This window comes from Molossus molossus, unplaced genomic scaffold (assembly GCF_014108415.1).
Source record: "Molossus molossus isolate mMolMol1 unplaced genomic scaffold, mMolMol1.p scaffold_m16_p_8, whole genome shotgun sequence".
Lineage (NCBI taxonomy): Eukaryota > Metazoa > Chordata > Mammalia > Chiroptera > Molossidae > Molossus > Molossus molossus.
The window spans coordinates 85,484,618-85,512,337 of NW_023425402.1; the positions used below are offsets into that span (position 1 = coordinate 85,484,618).

At 40.7% G+C, this 27,720-nt stretch overlaps 2 protein-coding genes and 1 pseudogene across 3 annotated transcripts in view; 1 reads left to right on the top strand and 2 right to left on the bottom strand.

Moving 5' to 3' along the window:
- Positions 1–267: 267 nt before the first annotated feature.
- On the bottom strand, positions 268–19,648 carry VNN2 (vanin 2). Its single transcript, XM_036248344.1, has 10 exons — positions 19,462–19,648; positions 17,477–17,627; positions 17,249–17,303; positions 16,701–16,932; positions 16,450–16,580; positions 11,416–11,608; positions 8,899–9,187; positions 7,326–7,699; positions 6,276–6,446; positions 268–1,625 (listed from the first exon to the last, which is right to left on the bottom strand). The coding sequence occupies exons 4-10, from the start codon at positions 16,911–16,913 to the stop codon at positions 1,446–1,448; spliced, it is 1,551 nt and encodes a 516-aa protein (XP_036104237.1). The 5' UTR covers positions 16,914–16,932; positions 17,249–17,303; positions 17,477–17,627; positions 19,462–19,648; the 3' UTR covers positions 268–1,445.
- LOC118620761 lies at positions 18,418–20,194 on the top strand (annotated as a pseudogene).
- Positions 20,195–22,550: 2,356 nt separating this feature from the next.
- Positions 22,551–27,720, bottom strand: part of SLC18B1 (solute carrier family 18 member B1) — a 34,229-nt gene continuing 29,059 nt past the window's right edge. For both annotated transcript variants that reach the window (XM_036249204.1, XM_036249205.1), the window contains exons 11-14: positions 26,731–26,805; positions 25,399–25,492; positions 25,253–25,302; positions 22,551–25,030 (exon numbers count right to left, since the gene is read on the bottom strand). In XM_036249204.1, the coding sequence (XP_036105097.1) occupies positions 24,958–25,030; positions 25,253–25,302; positions 25,399–25,492; positions 26,731–26,805 (292 nt within the window). In that variant the 3' untranslated portion in view covers positions 22,551–24,957. The remainder of the gene's footprint in view (positions 25,031–25,252; positions 25,303–25,398; positions 25,493–26,730; positions 26,806–27,720) is intronic.

Here is a 27,720-nt window from a genome sequence, read left to right on the forward strand (position 1 = left end):
ATGTGAAAGGAACACATCGAGTGGCCGCCACCCGCACGACCGACCAGGGCCGGGGACAAACTGCAACCGAGGTACGTGCCCTTAGCGGGAACCGAACCCGGGTCTCTCAGGACCGCAGGCTGACGCTCTAACCGCTGAGCCAAACCGGCCAGGGCTTCTTTATTGATTTTAGAGAGAGAGGAAGGTAGAGGGAGAGAGAGTTGGAACATCAATGAGAGAGAACATTAATTGCTGCCTCCTACATGCCTCCCACTGGGGATTTGACCCACAACCTGGGCAAGTACCCTGGCCAGGAATCAAACCAGTGACCTCTTGGTGCATGGGTCGATGCTCAAGCACTGAGCCACACTGGCTGGGCTCACTACCACTTTAAAATGACATGTTTGATGCCCCAATGTTGAACACAGGTAATATAAAAGCCCCTTTCACAATTAAACACAAATGTGGCTTACCCTCCATTTCCTTTCTCTTAATAGTCACCACTTCTTTATAAAAGTAGTCTTCATTTCCTACTGTATGTTAATATAATATTCAAATTAAATCTATAAAGAGTACATATGCAACAATTTATAAAAACAAAACATAAATGCCTCAATTTCTGATATTTCAATGTGAAAGTTTTAGACAAAATAATTTAGGTGATATTAAATCTAAAACACTCTGAAAATTTATTTCCTTCATTTTAAGAATATTTGCATTAAATGATCAGTAACCAAAACACTGCATTTTTGAGTAGCATGATATATATGTATATATTTAAAAAGCAGACTACCCAATGTTGGAATGTATATATTTAAAAAGCAGACTACCCAAACACTCATGACCTTTGTGTTGTGGATTTGGGGTCTATTAAATTCTACTACAGCCTTCAGGTGAGGTAGTTTGGAACTATGAATGCCCTGAGCCAGACCTCCTCTGATATGAACCTGGACTAGCTCTCATCTGTTCTAGAACATCTCAGAACAACTTTTATTGTGAAGATAAACTTCAACATCATCATCTGATTAGAAAGCAAATTTCCCCCTAATCATTAGCACAAAAAAGTAGGTGAACTCAATTGTCTTTAATGTCAAATGGAATTCAGTTGTAAGACTCTCTGTCTTTATCATTATTTGTTCTGTTCAAAGGCCACAACTGTGTTTACAATGATCCTGAAGTTCTTGACTCTGCCTCCCATGCACACCCGTACACACACGGTCACACAGCAAACAGGGCTGGAGCTAAGATTTGATTCTCATTTATCTGACCTAAGCAACCAGAAGATAAAACTACCACAATACTTAAAAATAATTTAAGATAAAAAAAATACCTGTTTAGAAATTATTGGTCTATACCACTGAGATGACCCTTCAAAGTTTCTTAGTAAACTTGGAAAACTGAGAAACACGTTTAGCAAAATAGATGCTACAAAAATAAATGTGATAAAAAAAAGATGTCCTATACCATCATATTTGCAAAGCTATAATCATTAAAAAAGTGAATATTAACAGGTTAGTTGTTTCCAAATTGCTGATCCCTCCTGAGATGAAACGTGAGTCCTTAGTGTACCATCTTCCAAAGAGGGACACTGATAGAAGAGGTTCAGATGATCCATTCTTATTTACCAAACGCCCATCTTTTAGCACCTAAAGAAACAGTAGAAAGGTATGGTCAGTTTGATTAAAATATGCATTACAAGCAGAGTAATATATTTGAAATAGTTCTAGATATCATGGTTGATCAAGTAGTTCTAGCTTGATGGGGTGGAGGGAGTGGGGAACAGACAGGACAAGAAGGGGACAGCTATTCTACATGTAATGAAAACTAGAGTCATTCTTGAAAGCTCAATATTTGATTTCCAACAATCATATTGAGGCAGTACAGGGACTTGGGCCTGAGAACAGAAAAAGACTGGATGGCTAGGAAGTCAAGGTGGTCAAGAAGCTAACGAGAAGAATGTCACCAGCCTTCTACTCCCTACTCAAAAATGCAAAGGCAGCTGAGTTTATCACCTTTCTAACTACTTACTTCCTTGTAGATGTTGAAACTACTGACTCACATGTAAAGTTGGTCAAGGTTTGGCCTCTATAGGACCTTTCTGGGGTAGCAGTAATGAGTTACACTGCCTTCTTGCCCTCATAGCACAGATGTGAACATAGATATCAGGCAACACAGCTGGAAAAGGAAGTCACCCACCCTGAAATGGAAAAGTCTGCCAGCCCACTTTTTTCAAAAAGCCCATCCTTTTCATACAAGCTTAATTTATCCCCAGCTTATAAAAGCAGCCAAGCAGAGTCAGTCCCTGTATAAGTACAAAGGACCTTCTTTCCTCCACTTTGCCTCCCTTGTGCTCAAGCCTAAGATTAATACAATTTTTCTGGAAATTTTTCTGGGGTCTCCTCTTGATTTCTATCTTGAGAAACCCAAGAACCTCAGTGCTGGTAACAAAATGTAACCCTTAACAAAAAGTAAAAAATCATCAGTCATCAGAGTCCAATTATGTGCAAGATAATCAGGACTAGAGGAGTAAAATCACACCTTTCCTTCAAGAAGCTTAAAAGTTAACGATGAAACTGAGAAATCAGTCTATTATGTATTAGAGAGGGAAATACATAAGTGCTTAGGTGGTCTCAGAAGAAAAAGTTGGATTGGTCTGCTTTCCAAGGTAGGACACAACCTGTCACAAGAAGTAGCAGTTAACAGAATTTCTCCCTGGGGGCTGATAATAGAAGACATTGTGGGAAGTGGACATCATCGAAGTCGCAAAGTCTCATTCTGAGACAGAAATGTGGGTGATAGGTCTAGGCAATCTGCTTCCTCACTCCAGCTGGTTAGAACCAGTGATGTGCTGCAACTAGTGGATCATAAGCTTACCAGAACAGATGGTTAAAATCCCAGGAACTTTGACAACTGGTTGTTAAACATAGTCATTCTTGAAATTGATCACAGTGGGAACATTATCACCATGAAAATTGGCAAATATCACAAATCAGGTTTTTAAATTTTCTTCTTCAGAGAGTGGGTTATTAACATTTACATCACACCACTGGCTAGAGCTGAAGATTGGTGAAGGGGAGAATAAGCCATATGGTCAAAGAGAAGGTAAGGCTCAGAATGTAAACACCAAAAATGACCAGATGTATCCTGAAGTCACAGAAGCCTCTCTGCATAGAAGTGTGTGTTCAACAAATGGGACAACAATCAAAAGAAAATGGATCCATCAGTTGCAGGAAGGTCAATTTGGATGGGGAAGAACTTTTAAACTGAGATACTTCATAACCAGAAGGAGAAAATGGTCAAATATCCTATAAGATAATTTCCATGCTGCTCACATACACACAGAGACATATATCACTAACAAGCTGTCAAACACACAACCAGTTTGGTAATTAAATAAATAATAAAATACTAAATGTTCGCTGTTTATTGTTTATTAGTGTTCATTGTTTACCTGTTTCTTATTTTTTAAATTGTTCAGTAAAGGAACAAAAATAAAATACCAGAGTTATATTTCAATTTTACTTCATTGAAAGTTTAACACAAAACCCAGTAGAGGTAGCCACAACCAGTGGAACACCAGCACCCACAGGAAAAATTTGGCAGGCTCCAAAACCCACTGAGACAGCCAAAATGGTGAAACAAAGAAACAAATCCCAAATGAAAGAACAAGATAAAGAAGATAAAATAAATGAAAGGGAATTGAGCAAGATATCAGAGGAAGAGTTCAGAGTAATAATCATGAGGAAGCTCAACAGCATGAGTAAAGATATAGAAGCTACCTCCTCTGTTTGTTTAAAAAATTTTATTAATCCCAAATGTTTTCAGGTAGTTGGGAACAACAGTGAGAGAATGATACAAAACTCAACAGTATAGTATTTGTAGGTCTCAACTCAATATTTCTCAGAACTTGTCATACTGTCTCCTATGTCTGGGCACTGGCCCCTCATTCTTGCATGGAAGGAAGGAAGGAAGGAAGGAAGGAAGGAAGGAAGGAAGGAAGGAAGGAAGGAAGGAAGGGAGGGAGGGAGGGAGGGAGGGAGGGAGGGAGGGAGGGAGGGAGGGAGGGAGGGAGGGAAGGAGGAAGGAAGGGAGGAAGGAAGGCACAGCAGAAATGAAGAACACATTGGAAGGAATAACCAGCAGAGTAGAAGAGGTCGAGCATTGGAAGATTAGAAAAAATCACCCTTCCTTCCTTTTTTAAACAAACAGAGGAGGTAGCTATGTCTTATTTCTTCATGTTCTCCATCTCCTCATCAACTACCACCATCCAACTTCTTTAAATACTGATGTGGTTCAGAGTGAGAAGAAAATGGCATTTCTGGATCTGGATTTTTTAAAATTTATTTTTAGAGAAAGAGACAGAGAGACACATGGATGTGAAAGAGAAACAGATTAGTTGCCTTCCAAACGTGCCCTGACTGAGAATCAAACCTGCCACCTTTTTTTTCTTTTGTATTATTTATTTTTCAATTTTTATTAATTTGTTTTTGTTACAGATGTTTCTCCTTTTTCCTCCCTAGACACCGTCCTCCCCATCCCACCCCTTACCCCCCAGCATTGTTGTCTATGTCCATTGGTTACGAATACATGCATATAAGTTCTTTGGTTTATCTCATCCATCCAAACCCACCACCTTTTAGTGTATACTTCAACCAACTGAGCCATATTGGCCAGGGCGCTGGCTCTGGACTTTTAACCTCGTCTTGAAAACTCGAAGGTTTTTTGTCTTTCTCCCATAAATGAGATGCTTTTGTGCTCAGTCTCACTCTGGGATAATTTCTCAAGAAGATACATTTCTGTGAGTACACGACATGGGGGTAGGGAGATGTCATAGTACTATCCAGAAGATTAGAGTGTGTGCTCTGTTTAAATGGCAGGGATTTTGAGATACAGGACACCAATACTACCTGACCCCTGATCTGTATGACCTCTGCTCTCCTTTCTCTCACTTACTTGAAGTAGCCCCACCTATTTTCAATTCATCTATGTTCATTTGTGCCACACTAGCCCCCTTTGAACTATTAGATCCTAATTCCAGAGCCCTCACTTCAGATCTGATGATGATTTTTCTGTACTTGGCATTTAAGCTTTTATTCCAGCCTTATTTTGCTCATGCGACTTCACCTAACCCGGTTGTATGGCAGCGAGAGATTCCTGTTCTCTGGGTTTCTCAGCCTTAAGACTGCACTACATGTTAAACTGTTTGTTTCACAGAATTAAATGTTTTTATAAATAAATTATATCCCAATATAATAATACAGACTGGCAGAGATACATAACCATCAGCAATCTGCAATTTAAAAGTCTTTCTTGGTTAATGCCTTAGATGAATTAACATAGATCTTATTTTTCTCTTATAGAAAATTCAGTGACTACCCTAGTTCCTGAAACCCTTCCCCTGTATGCCACAATTCAGAGAAGACATTAGGGTTCAAACTGGTTGAGTATGTGTGAGTGTATATACCATATACTAACAGATATAAACCTACAGTCTTAATTCTAATTTGAGACCAGCTTAATTTGTAAATTAATTGGTTATAGCCACCATAATGTGTAAAATAAATATGTGATTTTCTGTTTGTTCCCACATGTGACAGAGGAAATTAAAAACTGATAAACAAAGATTTCTCAATGAATGGTGCCTCGAACTCATAGGTTCTAGTTATCGCATTATTCCAACAAAATGTCATAACTTTAGAATTACTTGCTGTAAATGTAAAAAAAAATGGCCAAAACAATTCCTTCTCCTTTGTCCACATCCTTTGGCAATGTGATTTTACAGCTCTTTCCACTAAGAGATCTGCATCATTTATTTCTCTAACCCTTGAAACTACATCGGTCATGTGACTTGCTTTGGTTGATGAGACATTCACAAACAAGGTGCAAGCAGAGACTTGAGAAAAACTTGCCTCTTGTGGCTTTCCCTCTTGATGTTCTTGGACTCTGTCAAGCCCAAGCTTGCTGGAAGAAGAGAGACCACAGGGAGAGAGTGGCTGAAATCATCCCAGCTGCCTAAGACAAGGCCATCACAAAACAGCCCAAGACACCAACTGGTGACAGATGCATTAATGAGCCCAGCAAGATCAGCCGAGCCTGTTCCAAACCAGAACAGCCTAGCTACACTCAGTCCACTTTGTCAAACACAAAGTAAGAGCTAAGACATGGTTATAGTCTACAGTCATTAAGATATGAGGAAGTTGACTACACAGTAAAAGTTAAGTGATATGGTTACCATAACCTATTTTACTTGGCTTCAGATAACAGATAAAATAAAAATACTCTTAAAATCTCCCTACCTCAAATTTTCCAGGTGACAGACGAACTTTAGTAAGTAGCACTTCAGGAAAAACATACTCTGTTCCAAATGTGCCACTTAGGGAGAACATGTTAAATCTTGTCAAAGCCGTTTCCACTGGTTTTCCACACGTTGCCAAACTGGTCGTTTTGCATTTCAGCATTGTGCATACCTATATAGAACAGATATAATGCAATGCCTTACATCTAAGTTACTTGTACAGTTTATAACTACAGCAAAGCAAATATTTTCTCCATTTGTTAAAGGAATTTGGATCATGTTTCTTATCATTACCAGCTTTATTGGAAATGGCAAATGATTTGAGAAACAGCCCTGCATCCTGGGTAACAAACATATTGAAAGAAAGAATTCAGATTAAAATTAGACTGAAACTATTAGTTTGGTATGTCCGATGATTAGTTGGCCCAAGAGAGTGAGGTCTTTCAACAACAGCAGTACTAAAGCTAAAACGATGATGAAAATTTGACTACCCTTTTTTTCTATACCTATTTTTAAGAGAGGGCAGTGGGTAAGTATAATAAGATACAAATGCATAGCTAACCCTATATGAAAGTTTGAATTTTCAATATTTGACATTGGAAGGCAATAAAATGGACAGGACATCTGATTACAAGAGAAACTAAGATAAAAGTGGTGTCCCTACTTGGAGTTAGTTTTAAAAGCTAAAACAAGATTGTTTACATTTAGATATGTCAGCAAAACTACATAAGAAAGCTTTTTTGAGGTTCACTATCATATGGAACTAGTACATTTGTCAAATAGAAAATCATCACGGTCAGGTTAATAAAAAAAAAATGCTCAAAGAAAGCAATCAGATTTTACTTAACTCTTATTGCAAATATATGATAACACCCAATGTGTGTGTGTGTGTGTGTGAGAGAGAGAGAGAGAGAGAGAGAGAGAGAGAGAGAGAGAGAGAGAGAGAGAATGCGGGGAGGCACGCAGAGAAAGAGCCCTTGGCTGCCCGGCACAGACAAGCGAAGTGAGCCTGTGCATCACTGAGGCCCTTCACTCGAGCGGCTGAGATCACCTGCCAGAACTCTCTTTTCCTTCGGCCGTGCAGTCCTGTGAAAGCCCCTAGGACATACACTTCACTCTCTTCTTTTCTTAACATTCTGTAGCTTAAATGACAGCAGAGGTCTTCTTGACAGACTGTAAGGTTTCCTGCATTTTCAGAAAGCTCTGTGAAGTGGAACTCGTCTCGGGAAATGAATCCCCTGAAAGGGGGTTTCTGCCCTGGGAAGGGCTGCACGGCCGAGGCGTGGGCGCTCCAGTTGGCCGCGGCGGGGTAGGTGGGTGAGCCCCGGGGATGCAGATCCACTTCTGAGAGAAGGAGCCTTCCCTGGTCCGTCTCCATGTCGTAATGGTACACTTTGGGGGTGTGTGGCGCATAGATACCGCTGCCTGCGAATGCAAAACAAGCCTTCTTAACACAGAATCAACACTGCCGGTTTTCCCACCCGCGCTGAGCACAGGGTCACCTCTCATTAGTCACGATGAGTCAGCACACAGGCTCCTAGTTACACCGAACACTAAGCACGTCTGTTCTCTGCTGAAGAATGGAATCGATGTTCCGTGGCTCGTGTCAAATAAACTTTGACTATAATAGGAATACTTATGAGCATTATGGAAAGTTAAATTAAGTATAAAAATCTTTGTATTTGAGAGTTCATGAAAGGTAGGGAAAGGTAATACGAAATCCTCTCCTGTTCATCACTATGGTGGTGTTTCAATGCTGCTCCCACATTTTTCAACACTCTTCTCTCCAGTGAGTAGATCTAATTCCTTTCCCTTTGAGTGCGGGCTGGACTTTGCAATTCACTTCTAATGAACAGAGCACAGTAGCTGTGACAGTGTGTGACCAGTCATAAACGGCACCTAGAGGAGGTCAGCTGCCATTTCATAAGGATACATCACATAGCCATATGGAGAAGCCCACATGGCAAGAAATGAGGTCTCCTGCCAGTACCCCCCGAGGAGCTAAGGAATCCTGCCAGCTTAGCCATGTGAGGCAGCTCCTGGGGAAGCAGGCCTACCAGCCCCAGTAGAGACTTCCGATGACCGCCAGCCCAGCTAACATCGTGATGTAACCTGAAGGGACAGTCTGAGCCAGGATCCCCCAGCCAAGCTAGTCCCAAAGAATGACCAGTAGAAAAAGTGAGATAATAAAGGTTAGCTGTTTTAAGCCACTTTTACTCTGAAGGTCGTTTGTTACCAACAACGTGTCAACAGTACACTCTCTGTCCTTTGCTAATGTCTGAGCAACGCTTGTCTAGTTCATGCTTTGCCACTTTCTAGCTGGCAGCCTGTGGTAAGTTGCTTGTGTTCTCTGTGTCTCAGTTTTCTAATCTGGAAAACGGGGATGGTAATACTATCTCACAGAGTTGTTGTAAGGATAAACGACACGATGCACATAAAGATCTTAACACAACCATAGCTGCTCAAATCAGTCACTAGGCTTTGTGTGTGTGCGAGTGAAATGTTGACAAATACAGTGGTCAGTCCCATTAAAGAAGCAAAAACGTATAACAGCTCACATCTGAGGCATTAGCCTCTCTGCATTTAGAAGTACTATCTGTAAACCTCATCTGTTCATAACTTACCTGTCATATTTAGGCGGACATGATGTATATTGGCCACAAGAAGATTAACTCTCATGCCCATTGCCCAAGCTGAGTGGAATTCAACAGCTGTCAGTAGGGGCAACACATTCATCCAAGCTGTGGGAAACAGGACGGTGTCCACCTGGAAGTCCTTCACCAGGGTCACAGCAGGATCATGGAAGAGTATATCGAAGCATGTGAAAATGCCAAACCTTCCGAAGGTGGTGTTGAAAGTCACAAGCTCTGGCTTTTCAGGGACATCAAACTGGGGCTCAGAGTAGAGGTGGTACTATAATAAATGCACAAGATGAAACCAGGAAAGGCTTCTTTACTGAAGAGATGACTTGTGGGAAAAAAAAAAAAAAACCTCCAAAGTTAGTAACAGACTTGGCTATGGTCACCAACAGAGACTCTATAGGAAGTAGATGAATCTGGTGATTGGAAGTAAAAGTCCAAGGAAAAGGAATACGTGGAATACAATCTCTCTCTCTTGCTCTCTCTGTCTCTACCCTACCCAAATTAAAAGAAAAATAACTTCCGTAAATTCCAGACTATGACTTTCTTGAAAGCTGAAGATTTTTGTTGTTAGACATCAGGGATTCAAAGAAAAAGAATGCTGTTATTCTGCTGAACCCCTGATACCTAGAACTCAACAGACGCCCAGTAAATATCTGTAAAGTGGGTGGGGGATGCCACCTTCCTCTTTACAGTGTCTGATCCAAAATAATTCCAGAGACTCTCACTCAGCTTTTAAATTGCTGTTCAAAATCAACATTTTATTTAGTTCTCCCTGATCCCTTCCAAGTAACTTAAAAAACTAACCTAGTATAATAAAATAATTAGAGCCAACAGTTTAATGAAATTGTCTGGAAAGTACAGAATAATGAGGGTTGGGAATGAGACTATAAAATTTCTGTATTTGGCTGTGTTCTGTGGATTGATCAACTATGCTACCGCTTTTTTTCTTTTATCCTCACACGAGGACATTTTGCATTAATCTTCAGGTAGAGTTGAAGGGAGAGAGGGAGGAAGAGAGAGAGAGAGAAACATTAACGCGAGAGAGACACATTGACTGCTCACCACCCACATGACCCCAACCAGGGCCGGGACAAACTGCAACCGAGGTACGTGCCCTTAGCAGGAACCGAACCCGGGACTCTTCGGTCCATGGGCCAACACTCTAACCACTGAGCAAAACCGGCCAGGGCTACCTACCACTTTAACCAAATAAACACAGAATAGCAGAATGCCTTAAAATGATTCTTGCAAAGAAAGAATGATACTAATAATGCAAAGTATAGAAAACAAAGAAAAAAACCCAAAAGAGCTGACATTTGTATTTCTAGTATGAGATACATTTTTGAGGAGAACATGAAAGTTAAATTATAAATGAAAACAAGTTGTCAAAACCTACAAAGTCATGAAGGAAATTGGAAGAAAACTGAAAGTCATGTGTTGTATTTATAAATACAAAAACAAACAGACATAGATTGAGGACTCAAGTTAAAATTATTTCTGTAGCAGTATATGATCAAAAGCACTGGAAAACAATTAGGTTCATATCACTCCTTTTGACTAATATTTATGTTTCAAATGGGACTTCTAGCAGGTTATTTCTCCATTCAAAAGATTCTGAGGCTGCAATTTAAGATGCTTAGAAAAAACCTGGGGGAGGAAGAGCGACACACACTGACACATATGTCACATCCATGTAAAAGGCTGGCTCTCAGGCCCTGGCTGGTTCGCTCAGTGGTTAGAGCATCAGCCCTGGGACCAAAGGGTCACTGGTTCAATTTCTGGTCAAGGGTATGTCCCTGGGGTCCAGGTTTGATCCCCAGTCAGGGTCATGTGGGATACAACCATTTGATGTTTCTTTCTCTCTCTCCCTCCCTCCTTTTCACTCTATCAAAAAATTAATGGGAAAAATATCCTTGTGTGAGGATTAACAACGACAACAAAATATTTTTTTAAAATAAATAAAATACCGAATCTCTTCCTGTCCAATTTGGTATAAAATTCTGGCTGAAGGTTACTTTGTTCTTTTAATTCAGAGTTTAAAGTAAAAATTTTCTGATCTGACCTTAAATCCATTAGAGGATAATTAAATTAAATGGTGTGAAAAATAAAGAGAAAGATCATTTTAATAATTTGACAAGAAAACAGGGACATTAACGTCTGTGAAACATTCATACAATTTGGAAACATCTTTATATCATTTTAATATTACATGGTATCTAGATTACAGTCACCTTGGCATCCTTTGAATTAATATGAAAATTACTTTTTTTATGTACAAAAAGATTCATCTCAATCCCAGATTATGGCAACACCTTTCTAAAAGGTCTTTGCCTACATTGTTTTCCAGATTCGCTTTTTTCTAAAATGTGATTTTCTTTAGTGCTCACCTTAACAAAAAAATCTCTACTAACATCATATATGGGGAATAAGCTCCAAGTCCTAAGCACAGAATATATCACTCTCATAACAGGTACCATTTTACATACCCACCCCTCTTACCTTATGGTAACGTGCCACCAGCTGTCCTGTCATATCATACACCACATTGGTATTATATTGATAGTAGCCATTTGGAGGACACCTGGAGTCATAAGAGTTACATGGCTTTTTGTCCCCAATATTTGCCAAGACATAGATAGAGTTGTTCTTGGCCAGGCAGCTGAGTCTTGCTTGTATTGGTGTGTGACCAAATCTAAATCAAATTTTAATGAAGATATTTCAATAAGTCAGGCAGAGAAAGGCAAATACTGTTTGATATTACTTATTTGTGTTATCTAAAAAGGCTGAACTCATAGAAACAGAATAGAACAGTGGTTACCAGGGGCTGGAAGGTGGGGGAACATGTTGTTTAAAGATACAAACTTGCAACTAGTAGTAAATAAGTCTTGGAAATCTAGTGTACAGCATAGTGACTATAGTCAACAATACTGTATTCAACGTTGTTTAGAGACTAGATCTTAATTGTTCTCACCACACACAAAAAAAGATAGTTACATGACATGCTAGAGGGATTAACTAGAGCTATGATGGTAATCATATTGCAATATATAAATATATCAAATTAACACATTATACACCTTAAACTTACCCAATGTTATATGTCAATTATATCTCAATAAAAAGGCATTTCAACTTTAAAAAGGATTTTGGTTGCTTCATACATGAACAATAACAACAAGAGGACTACAAATGGCCAATAAACATAAGGAAAAAATGCTCAAAGTCACTAATCATCGAAGAGACGCAAGTTAAAACCACAATGAGATATCTCCTCACACCTGCCAGAGTGGCCGCCATCAGTGAATGAACAGAAGTGCTGGCGTGGGTGTGGAGGAACGGGAACGCTAGGGAATTGTTGTTGGGAATGCAGACTGGTGTAGCCACTGTGGAAAGCAGTATGGAGTTTTCTCAAAAAATTAAAAACGGAACTGCCTTTTAGCCCAGTGATCCCACTTCTGGGACTATATTTTAAGAATTCCAAAACACCCATCAAAAAGAATACACGCACCCCACATTTTTGTAGCAGTGTTATCTACAATAGCCAGGATCTGGAAACAGCCTAAGTGACCATCAGTAGATGAGTAGATGAAAAGTTGTGGAAGAGCCTGGCTTATGTGGCTCAGTGGATTGAGCATCGTTCCATGGACTGAGAGGTCCCGGTTTGATACCCAGTCAGGGCACATGCCCGGGTTTTGGGCTAAATTCCCAGTAAGGGGCATACAGAGGGCAGCTGATGGATGAATCTCTCTCACATCTATGTTTTTATCTCTCCCTTCCTTTCTCTCTAAAAAAATCAATAAAAACATATTAAAAGAAAAAGTTGCGGAACATTTCCACAATGAAATACTACATGGCTGTAAAAAAAAAGAAGGAACTCTTACCTTCTGTGACAGCATGGGTAGACCTGGAGATTATTATGCTAAGTGAAATAAGACAGAGAAAGACAAATACCATATGATCTCATTTATGTATGGAACCTAATGAACAAAAGAAACTGGTGAACAAAACAGAGACAGAGGCATGGATACATGGAACAGACTGACAGAGGTCAGAGGGGAGGGGGAGGGGTAGACTGGATGAAAGAAGGTGAAGAGATTAGCCACAGAATTTGTATGCATAAACTATGGACACAGACAACAGTGTGGTGATGGCTAGAGGGAATGAGTTGGGGTGCGGTCTGGGTGAAGGCAGGCAAAGGGGGGGAAGTGGGGACATCTGTAATCACGGCAACAATAAAAATAAAGAGAAAAATAAAAAATAAATAAATTTAAAAAAAAAACAATAACAACAACAAACTCATACACACAGAGAACAAACTGATGGTTGCCAGATGGGAGGGGGTTGGGTAAAAAATGGGAAGGAAGTAAGAAGTGCAAGTTGGCAGTGACGACATAGTCACGGAGGTGTAAAGTACAGCATAGGGAACATAGTCAATAATATTGTAATAACTGTGTATGGTGCGGGTGGGTACTAGACTTCTAAGGGGGATCACTTTGGAAGTTACATAAATGTGTAACCACTATACTGTATACCTAAAACTAACATAATATTGAATGTCAACCATAATGAAAAAATTAAAAATTTTAAATAACAGTAAGAGCCTAAGTAAATGAAATCAATATAAAAACTATTTATGAAAAAGATCCTATTTTTAAAGCCACAAATTACACTTAAACTGGATGAATTTTTTCCACCTCCTATCTATTGCTCTGGCAACTCTGTTCCCTGTCCTGCATCGCTGGCTGTCTCCTCTCCGATCACTCCATCGGCATGCAAATATGCTCGAGTACCCCCCATTGCCATAAAAATGAAATAAAAACTTCTCTTGAACTGACATGCTTCTCTAAATCTTGCTCCATTTCTCCGCTTCCTCCTATAGCAAAACTCCAAGAAAGAAATGTCCATCTTGCTGTTCCCAGCTTGTCCTCTCCCATTCTCTTTTAATCCTTCTGTGGTCCAGCAGACAGCTCTTCCTAATGCCAGTGAGGACCCACGTCTAACGATCTCAGCCTCCTTGTCTGCAGCAGCTGACACCACGGATTATAGCCTCCTCCTGCACACTCCTTGCTTCCTGCACCCCGCTGTTGCCTACTCACTGGCTCCTCCTCTCATTCTCCTTTACTGGCTCCTCCTCACGTCTCCTGAGTCTAAACTCTGGAATTTCCTAGATCTCAAGACTTAGACCCTTTCTCTTCCCTAACTCACTCCGTAGGTGAAAACATCATGGTGTTAAAACCTTTCCCATGCAGACTCCTGAGTTCGTCTCTCAGCCTTGACCTTGTCGTTTCATGCCAGACTTACATAGCCAACTGCCAGGTTGGCATCTCCACTCGAATGTCTAAAGGACTGCTCAAACGTAAGGTGAGTAAAACTGAATTCCTAGTTTCCATCCCAGAAATACGATTTCTTCAGCGCTCCCTGTATCTGCAAAGGGCAGTTCCGTGTCGCTTGGGAGTCACTCCTGGCACTTGTCTCTCTCTCAGACCTCCACCTCTAGCAACAGATCATGTCACCTTGACCTCTGAAACATATCTCTACACTGACCCCTTCCAGCAATTCCATCCTGGTGCCAGCCCCAATCGGCTCTCAGCAGGGTGACTGCAATGCTGTAGTTTCCTATGTGGTCTTCTGCTTTGCAATTGCCCTCCTAGTCCTTTACACACACAGAAGCCAAACTGCTGCTCCTAAAGCATGAGTCAGACTGAGTCACTCCCGGAATCAAAACCCTCCAGTGTCTCTCCATCTCACTCAGAGGAAAAACCAAAGTTCTTACAGTAGACTTCAAGATCCTTCGTGATCTATAGCACCCCACACGTGACCATGTCTCTCCCTTGCCAAACACTGCAGCCATACTTTCTGGAAGATCCGTAGTCAATCCAAATTTTAAAATAACCACAATAGGTCCTACACCTCACCCCACCCAAGCGCCACATTGCCCCTACTCTTATCACAATACATGCTATGTCATACGTGACTTTGCTTACATCTGTCTCCCCCTGCTCAATATTCATAAGCCAAAGGGAAGGCATAGGCTTCGTTTTATTAAATGCTGTCTCCCCCACTCCTAGAATGGCACCTGGAACATAGTAGGTGCCTAAATAAATAATGGTTGAATGGCTCTGGCCAGTTTGGCTCAGTGCTTAGAGCGTCAGCCTGAGGTCCAGAGAGACCCAGGTTCGGTTCCCACTAAGGGCACGTACCTCGGTTGCAGTTTGTCCCCAGCCCGGTTGGTCGTGCGGGTGGCAGCCACTTGATGTGTCCCTTTCACATCGATGTTTCTCTCTCTCTCTCTCCATCCCACTCTATCTGAACAAAAAATAGAAAAAAAAAATGTCCTCAGGTGAGGATAAAAAAATAAATAATGGTTGAATGAATGAAAAAATGAATGATCTAAATCTGACTGTATTCGGTGATAATGCAAGCCCATTTGCTGTCACAGTGTGTTCTTTCTACTGTAGGGCTATGAAAGAGGCATTTTCTAAACACGTCAAAGAATCCCCATAGTTACTATGATCTTTGACTCATCCACACATTTACAACATATGTTGTTTTTAACAGGAAATCTAGAACTCAATCCCACTGTGAGATTAAAAAGAAATGGGTCATCTCAATTAAAACTTCTATGCAGAAAGACTGCCCAATTTTTGGCCTTTTTTTTTTCCCCCACAAAATTTCTTACATACATCATAGAGAGATGATCTCAGGACAGGACGGATGAGAAGACAATGTCATGTAGCACAATGTTCTCTTCTTTGTGCAGTTGATCTCTCTAGAGCAAAGACACACTGTTTTCTGATAGCCCCTAAATAAACATCAGAATAACCAGGAGTGCCTACAAAGGTGTGCTAGCCATATCCCCCAGCAAAAACATGTCAGAGGAATGTTAAATAAACTTCATTTGAGGTAAAAGAATGAGAGCATGTGAGAGGGTAACAGAATGAGATTTGAGAGGTGAGTGTGAATAAGTGTGAAAGAGTGAGATACCTTTCACTGCAAGTTGTCTTTTTCTTTTATCCTCACCCGAGGACATTTTTCCATTTTTGTTCAGATAGAGTGGGAGGGAGAGGGAGAGGGAGAGAGAGAGAGAGAGAGAGAGAGAGAGAGAGAGAGAGAGAGAGAACCATTGATGTGAAAGGGACATATTGAATGGCTGCCTCCCGCATGACCCCAACCAGGGATGGGGATGAATCACAACCAAGGAACATGCCCTTGGCCAGAATCGAACCTGCAACTCATTGGTCTGCTGGCCGACACTCTAACCACTGAGCCAAACCGGCCAGGGCACTAGTCCTAGTTTTAAATATCCTGTTTACATATTTTCTCCAAATTGAATGAAGATATTAAATCATGAACAATTGTTCAATGATATCTAAGTGCAACTTTTTAAATTCAACAAATTCCAAGATTAATACAACAGTAGCCTACACCATATACATGATAATCCAGGATTTGTCATTTTGCTGTGGTGAATGTACACATTTCTGAGAAATCACAGCACTTTAGCACAAACAACTAGGATAGATACAATAATACCTGTGGGGGTCTTGACATGGAATCCAGCCCACCTCAGGGTCTGGGACATCCTCTAGGTAAGGGAAGATGGTTTCCCTGGAAAATTTCCATCCATAAAGTGCATCTTCTGGGGTCACGATGATTTTGGCACCCTGTTCAAAACCAGTCAAATCAAAATTGTTTCTCCACGTGGAACACAGTGCAACAGCCTAATCTTTCACCAGATTTCATGCCCCTCCCATACATTATGATTAGTAGGAATAAAAGAATACCTGCTCAGCTGCCTGCTTAATTGCTTTCTCCAGAATATCTATATTCTTGTTCATAAGGAGCAAGGCATCGTCCCGAGAAACAGGTGTTTCTGTTTCCTTTGGCAATAGGACAGCATGTTCATATACGGCAGCTGTAAATGTATCCAGGGCACCGGCATGCAGGATAAGCAGGGCGAAAACTGCCACAGAGGTTTGAAAGGAGGATGTGCTCATGGCCAAGGTCCAGAGATTTCTGAAAGTGCCAGTAATATTCATGTAGCGTTTATAAAGGGCGGTGCATTTATGTAACAAATGACTGCCATCTACTGAGCTCTTACTTTATAATCTTGTGAATATTATGCCCAACCACTTTTGAGGGGGAAAAATTGCTGTTAAATGAATACAATCAAAGAGCATTACAAAGATTGTACAGCATGTACTATCGGTAAAGTTTGATGTCGAATTTCAAAAAAACACACAGAATTCCAATCTAGTACATTGACACTCTTTAACAGAAAGAAAACAGTAACTAAAGTAACTCTCACGTGAAAAATCATAGCACAACATACCTGCTCTATATCCTTCACCAGGTCAGTCTGAGAGGCAAAGACACATGAAGCTTCTCTGTAAGATTAGGATGGGATGACAATCATTAACACAAGTGGGTGACAATTTAGGAATGTAACGATCCTGACTGCTTAGTGGGATTTAGTTGTTAGACCCACGAAACAACTCTTGTTCAATTACACAGCTCAAGTCTACTTGGGGTACTTGGGGTGAAATGGGGGACAGGGTACCTGGGCACCAGCTCCTGGGTCTTGCCAAGCAGGACATGACAGACGTACATCGACCACGCGGTGGAGACAGAACAAAAACACCAAAGCGCTCAGGAGAGGGAGCAGCAGCCTCGAGCTCCGCCACAGCCTGAAGGACGTCCTGCTCTGGCCTCTGTCCCGGAAACAAATGGCATTTTGGAAATAGCATGCACAATCATTGGTAGCATTTCCTCACAGGCAGCAAGGATGACACATCAGAATAAGAAGCAACAGAAACCAGGCTCTTCTTTTCAGACAATTCTCTTGGTAATTGTATACCTCCCCCCCCCCAAAGGAGGATACTATATTAAAAAAAAAATACAATGTTTCTGTTCCTGCCCCCATTGGAGGTTTTCAAATGTCTTCAGAAGATTGTTTGAATCTGCCTTTTTGGAAAAAAATGTGCTTGAGCAGAACCAGTCTGAACTTGAACTATCTTTTGGTGTCAGGTCCCAACCTAGTGAGGTAAGTGAGGTGCTCCTCCAGCTCTGGACTAGAATGGGTGTTCGATTCTTGAGCCAGCTAATGCAAGAGAAAAATCTGCAAGTAATGACCTGCCATGCCCTACGGAACGGAAAGGGGGTGTCACAGAAAGTTGCCAGTAGCCAACTGGTTTTGACCTACAGCACCACCAGTTTCATGTGGTTCAAACTACCTCTGCTTGCTGCTCTCAGAAGCCGCGGAGCTGCAAAAGCCCCTTTGAGCTGGTGTCATGCTCCCAGTTCTTCAAAAGGGAACTAGGAACAAGCTCTTGCGATGATTTCGCTTGCGAATCATTAACTTTAGTTCTGCTCCAACTATGCCAAAGTTCACTGCATTCACTAAAGTAAACTTTTAAAAACTGTCTTGGGTGGTGCTACAGATTGAGTGTTTATGCGCCTCCCACTCCCAAACTCATATGTTGTCACCTCATTCTTAGTGTGATGGCATTAGGAGGTGGAGCCTTTGCAAAATGTTTATGTCCTGAAGATGGAGCCCTCGAGAATGGGTATCCTGCCCTCGTTAAAGAGTCCCCAGAGAGCCCCCTTGCCCCTTCTGCTGTGCAAGGACACAATGAGAAGGTGCCTGTCTCTGAACTGGGAAGTGGGTCCTCACCAGACACTGAATTTGCTGGCACATTTGTCCTCGGACTTTCCAGGCTGCAGAAGTTTGAGAAATAAATTTCTATTGTTTATAAGACACCCAGTCCATAGTATTTCCTTATAGCAGCCCACATGGGTTAAGACAGCCGTATTCTAAGATTTTGGCAAAGTAAGGACGACTGCCTTACTTTTAGGACAACCAAGATACCTCCAAAGGACATGGATCAAAGTCCTGTGTTCATTTATGTTGGCAGTTGTAGAAACAACCTTTTGAAAGGGTAGGATAAAAAAAAAAAAAAGCTGAAATCTCAGGTACTACAGAAGGAAAAATGAAAAGATAGATTAAAAATCGAACTGTGTCAAACTGTGTCAAACCATGAGGGTGTTGACAAAAGCAAGTTCAAACCTAAAGAAAAGTTCAGAGTTTATTTGAATCAAAGCTTAGGGCCAGACCTGCAATCAAAACCTCAAAGGATTGAGAAAATGCTCCAAGGAGTAGCAGTTTTGTAGTTTATTTTGTATATTAAAATCAAAAGCTTAGATAAAAGAAGGGTTATATGAAATCCGTTGGCAGTAGATTAATAATAAATAGTTCTATTGATTATTCATGCATTATACAATTTTTTTTAAAAAAAACACACACACTCGCCCAGCCAGTGTGGCTCAGTGGTTGAGCATCAACCAGGAGGTTGCCGGTTCGATTTCTGATCAGGGCACATGCCCAGGTGTAGGCCTGATCCCCTATGGGGGGCATGCAGGAGGGGGCCAATCGATGTCTCTCTCATTGATGTTTCTATCTCTCCCTCTGCCTTCCTTTCTCTCTGATATCAATAAAGAAAAAAAAAAGTAAAAACAAACAAAAACACACACACACATTCCACTTACCGAGAAACTGTCTTACTTGTGTATTACTGCTGAGAATGGGGAATGGCACAGCCAACCACCCCGGAAAAGAAGCTTGGCAGTTTCTGAAAAAACAAGGCACGACCCCACTCCCTTCTGGGTAGAACAGCAAATAGGGAAGTAGGGCAGAAACCCAGTGCCTCCTGCCTCTTGTTCCCTGTTCTGGAAGAGGACTGGACAGTGTTGGTGGAAAGTTCAGAGGCTCCAGGGCAGGAAGAATTTCTTTATGAGCTGTTACCTCAGTTTCTGACAGGCTGTACCATTAACCAAAGTGACTAGATGCAAAGATGGAAAGGAAAAGCCGAAGTCTTCCATTTGTCTACTTTGAACACCCAGAATCAGAGTCACAAGCCATAGCTCTGCTAAATGGAACTCATTTCTATGGAAGATCAGTGATCACTTAATGAGCAGTATCTACGAGGGATGCTCACTTCTGCACCAACACACCAAAGTCCCCTGAGCTGTGTGAACACAAATTCCGCTGCAACAAAAATGAAGAAGTTGTGGGCAGGTCTTCCTCTTCTATACATTTTTTTTCCAATTAGTATTGCTGCTTTACCTTAAGATACATCTTTAATTTCAGAAGATGCAAGGGCATGTGTATAAGCCAATTCTGTGGCTTTCTTACTATGAAATGATAGTGTTACTTCCTAATGCACCTCCCTGTCCACGCACTATCTGTGTTCCACACCCAGAGGTAGGACCTAGCTTTTAGGAATGGACTCACCAACAACCAAGTGACTGATCTTCATCAGCTAAGTAAATAATGGTAAAAGAACCCAGTAATAAGTAATAAAACAGAAAACAATATAGGAAATGAATAGAAACCAAACTTCTGAAATTGTATGAAGAAAAGATATTAATATTGTGTTCAAATATTTATCCACAATGGTTTTAATTATTTTAAGAGGAAAAAAAAAATACCGCTATCAGAATTCATCCAGCAACTGATTTCATGATGGTCATTTTCAAAATACATAATAATGTGCCATCTGATTTGGTGCTCAAATTTGTCTTGAATGACAAAAACTTAAAAATGAAGTCATGCACTACTGTTTGTATGTGCCATGCTTTTTGTCAACAAGAAATCGACTTTGAGCTGTTTATTTTAGTACCGATGACAACATTGCACTAAACTGTAAATCAGAAGTTATACCGACCCCCACGCTTTCTTAGATTGTCAACTCTAACTCTCAACTACATATAGGCTGGGATTAGAATAGGCTGTGGATTTTCTGAATTAAACTAGTACAAATATTTAAGATTTGCACATTGTCCTTAATAAAGATTGAACAAGTAGGCTTTAGTTTCATTTGTTAATACTTTAGATGTTGTGTTTTTTGTTTTGTTTTGTTTTCTGTCTGAATATGCTATTTCTGAGTCTTACTCTCCTGTGGGTTTATTTCATATGAAAATAGAGGACATATAACATTTGATATCAAAGGAAAGGTAACTATCATAGGACTAGCCTTTGGCTCATTCCTTTTTGATATGATTGTATATAAACAGAGATATGTGTTTCTTTACTTGTGCTTACTAATTGTACTTAATTAAAATTAGTTTGAAAATTATGTCAGTATTTATTATCTACCTTTTTTTTTTAATCCTCACCCGAGGATATTTTTTCCATTTTTTTGTACAGATAGAGTGGGAGGGAGAGAGAGAAACATCGACGTGAAGGGACACATCGAGTGGCTGCCACCCACACGACCAACCAAGGCCGGGGACAAACTGCAACCGAAGTATGTGCCCTTAGCGGGAACCGAACCCGGGTCTCTCCGGACCGCAGGCCGACGCTCTAACCGCTGAGCCAAACTGGCTAGGGCTATTATCTACCTTTTTTGCCAGCTAGGTTTGAGAAGGTATATTTAACATATTTAAATCCTCACAACTTAATAAACAAGTAAATAGAATATTTCATTAATGTACGATATTTAGTATTTATTGTCCAAATGAAATGTCCTATGTAAAATAAATGAGTTGAGGGAAAAACTAATTATGCAACTACCATACTATCCAGCAATTGTATCATTCCCAGGCAGCTATCCCAAAGAATTATGAAGACATGTTCACACAAAAATCTGAACATTAATGTTCACAGCAGCTTTATTTGTAATAAACATAAATGGGAAGTAATCCAGATGTCCTTCAATGAATGATTAAACCAGCTGTAGACCCATGCCATGGAATATTCCTCAGCAATATAAAGAAATAAACTATTGATACATGCAACAATGTAGATGGATTTTAAGAGCATTATGCTGAATGAAAAAAGGCCAGTCCCTAAAACCAACAACATACTATGTGATTCTGCTTATACGACATTCTTGAAATAACAAAATTATAGACTAGTGGTTGCCGGAGCTTAAGGAAGGAGTGAGGGTGACAGGGAACTGGATGTGGACATAACAGGGCAACATGAAGGATGGGGAATGTTCTGTATCTCCATCAATATATCCTGGCTATGATACTGTATGACAGTGTTGCAAGATGTTTCCATTGGGGAAAACTGGGTAAAGAGTAGACATGGTCTCCGTGTATTAATTCTTTTTTTAAATAAAAATGTTTTGATTGATTTTTACAGACAGAGCAAGGGAGAGGGAAAGAGAAACATCAATCGCTTAACCCTTACTGGGGGTCGAGTCTGCAACCAGTGACCTTTTGGGAGGACACTCAACCAACTGAGCCACCACACTGGCCAGAGTTGTGTATTAATTCTTACTACTGCATGCAAATCAACAATTATCCCCAAATTTATAAAGTTTAATTAAAAAAACAATTTGTGATTTATTTTTCCTTTGATTAATGTGTATATCACATACACATATGTTGCAATATGATCTTAACATAAAAGATACATTTATTTATTATTATTACATTCTACATTTATGCTACATAAAATAGTCTCCTCTTATAAAAGGAATCTTTTAAGCTGGGAACTTTTGCTACATTTAGAAGAATATAAATATGTTAAAATAAAAATATAATGCACACACGGTTTCCTTTGATAGTTTCATCCTGTCTTTTGTTTTCACTGCTCAAAGTTCCTCTTTCTTTCCTCTACTATTTTTAACTTTTTTGTCCTTTATTTTAATACTACTTGCTTTTTACAGACAGAGCAAGATTATACTAAAATCATAAAATGTGGAAGAGGCAAGGTTAGTTTCATACAAAGTGTCTTTAAATACACTGGTATCCGTGGCGGCATATATTGACAACAGCCTGTTGGGAATGGGAACAAAAGTTCTCTCACCAGAAAGCTTGGAATCTCTGTGTTGGCCCTGAGTACACCCGGACGCCCACGCGGTGGAGGAAAAGGGAGCCCAGCTTCTGGGCCCCGCTGAAGGATGCTGGCAGATCCGCAGGTGAGATAGCGGCCTCACGCGGCAGCATCGGGAACTGCAGGAGCTCAACATACCTTTGGCCACTGGGCGGAGCCCCCAAGTGCCCGCGCTCTGCAAGAACTGAAGCGAGACCAGGGCGATTGAAGCCTTGAAGCGGGGCTAGGGCCATCGAGGCCTGGACCTGTTCTGCACCCCATAGGAACGCAGCTAGCCGGAGTCATACTCCTTCCCGGCGTTGCTCTGGGAAACAGAAGATCGGTGTTCCCCCCTTTCCCCGTACTCCCGGAGCACTGGACCACCCTCTGGAGGTCTCATGGTGAAGAGACTTGGGGGGAAAGAGAGAATGAAGAGTTCATGGAATTTATGAATATTCGATTTTGGCAATTAATGCCAAAAAGCATTCCCAAACTGTCGTACTTCAATCTTGATTTTGTCATCCTTCAGATAATTTTTTTTTTCGTTTTGGTGGTGTGAAAGGGCACCACAATGTGGGTTAATTTGCCCCTTTAGGATCTGTTTTGCTCCTACTCCTCCCCATTTCTCTAAGAGGTACTGCCATCCACCCATACCTGTCATGCCCAAACCTGGGAATCATCCTAAATTCCTCTCCCCTTCTCTTTCCACATGAGCAGGTCTTGTTGGTTCCACTTCCAAGCACATCATTTTTCTCTCCATCTCGGCCACCACATCCCTGATCCAAACCATTGACATCTCTCTCAAAGCTTCCAGAGACCTCCCTCCAGCCCTGCTAAACTGCATCCCCACTCACATCCACATGCCTACACAACAACCTTCCTGAAATATGAACCAAATTCTGGCATCCCCACCTAAAAGCTGGCCCGTCCACACTTCCCCAACCTCCTCTCTTCACTAGACACCTAATGTGCAGGCCACGATCTCATTTTGACCACATCAAGCCTCTTTGCACATGCTGTGGTCTGCTTTCCCTTTCAGATTTGTTCACAAGCCCCAACTCCAAGGAGAAGCCGTGTCGTAATTAGGACCACACACCTAATCCATCCAGCTATTTCCTCTCTCACGTCGCCATGTTGTTTTCCTTCCTAGCATCTCTGTAAGACAGTTAGAGATTCTGGTATTTATCTACTGTTGGTCCCTTCCCCTGAAATATAAATTAGATGAAGGCAGAGATTGTGTTTATCTTGATCACAGAGAAATCTCTAGCACCTATCACTGGGTCAGTTCAGAAAAGGCATTTAATAAATATTTTTGCACAGCTAACTAGATAAAACAATTTCTTCTATTTAGAAAAAGGTAAATGTGGCTCATACACCATGGAAATGAGAGTTGTACAAAAAAGATTTTCTGTCTTCAACCAGTAGCATGGATTTTACATGAAGTCAGAGGACACCTTCCCTGACATACAGGCATTCCTGTGGAATCACCTGCTCTAGGAATGAATACATCTGCTAGAAATATGTATTTTTAATGGTAGAACTGAAACAGAGATTAGGGGAAATGAATGTTATACCAAGCATTATTTAGAAATCCAGATCATAATTGAAAGAATGTTGCAAAAAATGGAAGTCTCAAGTAACGCTATTCTTCTACCTTTCACACAAAATTTTAGAAGCACGGGGGGCCATGGAATGCTGCAGTTTTGCCATAGTAGGAAGGAATTTTCCTTTAAACAAAAACAAACATCTCAGGACAAAAATAAAGCATATCTTTTAAAAACTGATTTCATAGTAATTGTTCTACATATACTGAGTCACCTATATTATCTTTAAGCATATCAATTCTTTCCCTTAAGCATATAATTTCTTTCCTTGTTAATAATATACAAAGGTACATTCACAGAATCAGTGCAAAAGTAAACAGGAGACCTAGGGTCAAGCTCAAGTTTGATCACCTAAAAACACAAAGTTTTGTTGATTTTCAACGACTCTTTTCATATGTGATGTTTCAAATATGGCTGGTTCAGCAGGCCAACTCTGCAGGACAATAGTACATGCAGCCCACTGCAGACCACCCAAAAGTATGTGGACACATCCAGGATGCTGGTGAGGTTTCGTGGAGTTCTGTGTGTAAACTTAAGAACACTTTTCCAGCATTCCAACTTTTATGTTCAAGGTCAGAAACATCCATCTCCCAACCTTGTATCAATCCAAGATTCTCAAGACTGGTTTTCATCAGGCAAGAGAGCACGTTGTTCCTCCTCTGTACCAAGGATATTTTGAAATTTTGATCTACATTGAAGAAAAGAAAAGAAGAACCTTAATATTTCTCATCTTAAAAAACTCAGTACCTACATCTCTACCCAACTACCTCCTTAAAGGTGTCTACCAAGTCCTGAGACTCCGAGTGCCCAGAAATCTGCCGAGCGTAAGTACGGAGATAAACTGGTATTTCTTTTTCAATCCCACAGGCTGACTTTTAAAGGGGGGAAGGAGTTCAAGAGTTGACCATACCTTCTTCTCCTTGAGTACTCCAATAGATAAAACAAGCCCATAGCTAGTCCCTTGAAAACAATTAAAAGTACTAGTTAATATCAATTCTCCAAGTCACGTATCTGCACAAACATCAGGAAAATGAAAAGGAAAGACTGATGACTCACAGTGGTCAGAGCCCAGAGACCTTGCACAGCTGCTGCCCATTCAAAACCAACTTTCTCATACAGAAGTCCACCCAGGGTTGGTCCTAGGAAAGCACTAACAATGAAAAGAAGAAAGAGTATTAGTAGTGCCGGGAAAAAAAAAAAAGAGTTCCTGCCTAACGGCTGCATGATCCTTCGGTCAAAGGTCTTCATTAAACTGGAACTATAAATACTTAAGAAAAAAGGCAAATCCTGGACATACCATTGAGTATAAGAAAATTATTCTACCCGATAATGATGATGCTTATATCTTTTAAACAACTGTAAAATTATAACTACTTCTGAACAGTTGGAGCATTATTCGAAAAAATAAATAAATAAATGACAGGAATTCAAAAGAATCTTTATATTATTCTTTCTATGTTTCTCAGTGTTTGTATTAAAAATAATTTAATTCAGTACATATTTACGGATGATATCTACATTGTCAACATAAGTTATGACTCTGGTATAGTAGAGAGTAAAAAGTAAATAAATTTTAAAAACTGAGATTTGGCCCTGGCTGGTTTGGCTCAGCAGTTAGAACATCAGCCCTCCAATGGAAGGGTCTCGGGTCTGATTCAGGTCAAGGGCACATACGTACGTACATACCTGGTACTTATAGTTGCAGATCCTGTTCGGGGTCCTGCAGGAGGCAACCAATTGATGTGCCTCTCACATCGATGTTTCTCTCTCTCTCTCCCTGCTTCCCTCCCTTCCACTCTCTCTAAAAATCAGTGGCAAAATATCCTCTAGTTAGGATTAACAACAACAAAAATGAATAAATAAAAATAAAACAAACAAAATGAATAAATAAAAATAAAACCTGAGATATGCTCCTGGAAAATTAACTTCAAAATGTCATCTTTAGTCTAGCTGGTGTGGCTCAGTGGATTGAGCATTGTCCCACGAACTGAGAGGTCTCGGTTCGATTCCTGGTCAGGGCACATGTCCAGTTGTGGGTTCGATCCCCAGTAGGGGGCGTGCAGGAGGCAGCCAATGGATGCTTCTCTCTCACATGGATGTTTCTATCTCTCTTTCCCTTCTTTACTTTCTAAAAAATGAGTAAAAACATATATATTTTTTAAATATAATTTTTATAAGACAAAGGGTATGGGGCCATTTTGATTAAGTATTAGAACTGCTGGCCCATCCAACAATCTTAGAGTGACAGGGTGCAGGTTAACAATCCAGTTCTGCCCTGCATGAGTTATGTGCCTTTGGGCAACTCATTTGGCATCTCCATGTCTTCACCTGAAACCGAGGGAGAGCTATTTTCCATCTCACAGTGAATAGAATTCAGTGGCTACTCACCCAATGGACCACATTGCACTAAAGAGACCCGACACGAGCGCCAGTGTGCTTAACCCTTCTTCAAATCCATTTTCACTGCGGAGAGAGACAGAGGGCATCTGTGACTGAAGGGAAGTCCATGTGAAAGAAGAGAACTGTCTAGTAGACAGTGAGCCAGGGATGATCTGGACAAAACCAACAGCAGGAATACTCCATTTCTAAGATGAAAAGCTAATCTAATTTGAAGGCATTTTCATACTGATGTTTACTTCATGGTTTTCTAAAAAGCAATTCTGTTGCACCCTGGCTGGTGTGCTGCGTGGTTAGAGTGTCGGCCTGTGCACCAACCGATCGATGTGTCTCTTACATCATCTCTTTCTTTCTCACCCCCTCCCTCCTTCCTTTCCACTCGCTCTAAAAGTCGATGGAAAAAATATCCTCGGGTGAGGATTAACAAAAAAAAAAATGTGTTGTTGCATATATAATATACAATATTAAGAATCACCACCCATTTGCACTAAATGCTAAGAAAAAGATATAATTAAGATATTCTTAAAATGAGATGAGCATGTAAAGCAGTGCTTTCCTAAAGCAACCTTCCTAATGCTGCAAGTCCTCATGTTCTGGGGACCCCCAACCATAAAATTATTTTCGTTGCTACTTCATAACTGTGATTTTGCTACTGTTATGAATCGCCATAGGAAATAAGCATTTTCCGATGGTCTTAGGTGCCCCCTGTGAAAGGGTCGTTCGACCCCCGAAGGTTGAGAACTGCTGATGTAAAGGGGGCATGGGCAACTTTTAGCAAAAGCTGGGGCAGCTCCTTAACCCTGTGAGAGATGTAGAGTTGACACAGCCTAGTGACCAAGTATGCTCCCTGAAGTTCACTTTGAAATAAACTCGGTCGAGTCACTGTCGCTCCATCATCACGCTGCTGAACAGAAGACTGCAGGCCAAGACGCAAATGCCCGTTGTGACACTGGATTCACAGCAAGACACACAGGCTTGGTC

Bases quoted from the DNA above. Each gene is read 5' to 3' on its own strand.
- VNN2 (XM_036248344.1), bottom strand. From the start codon at position 16,913: ATGAGCACATCCTCCTTTCAAACCTCTGTGGCAGTTTTCGCCCTGCTT. The intron at 6,447-7,325 runs GTGATCTCAGCC...TGTTCTATATAG, and splicing joins GGAAAAGAGAGTTCTGGCAG to GTATGCACAATGCTGAAATG. The intron at 1,626-6,275 runs GTAGGGAGATTT...CTGTTTCTTTAG, and splicing joins TGTCACCTGGAAAATTTGAG to GTGCTAAAAGATGGGCGTTT.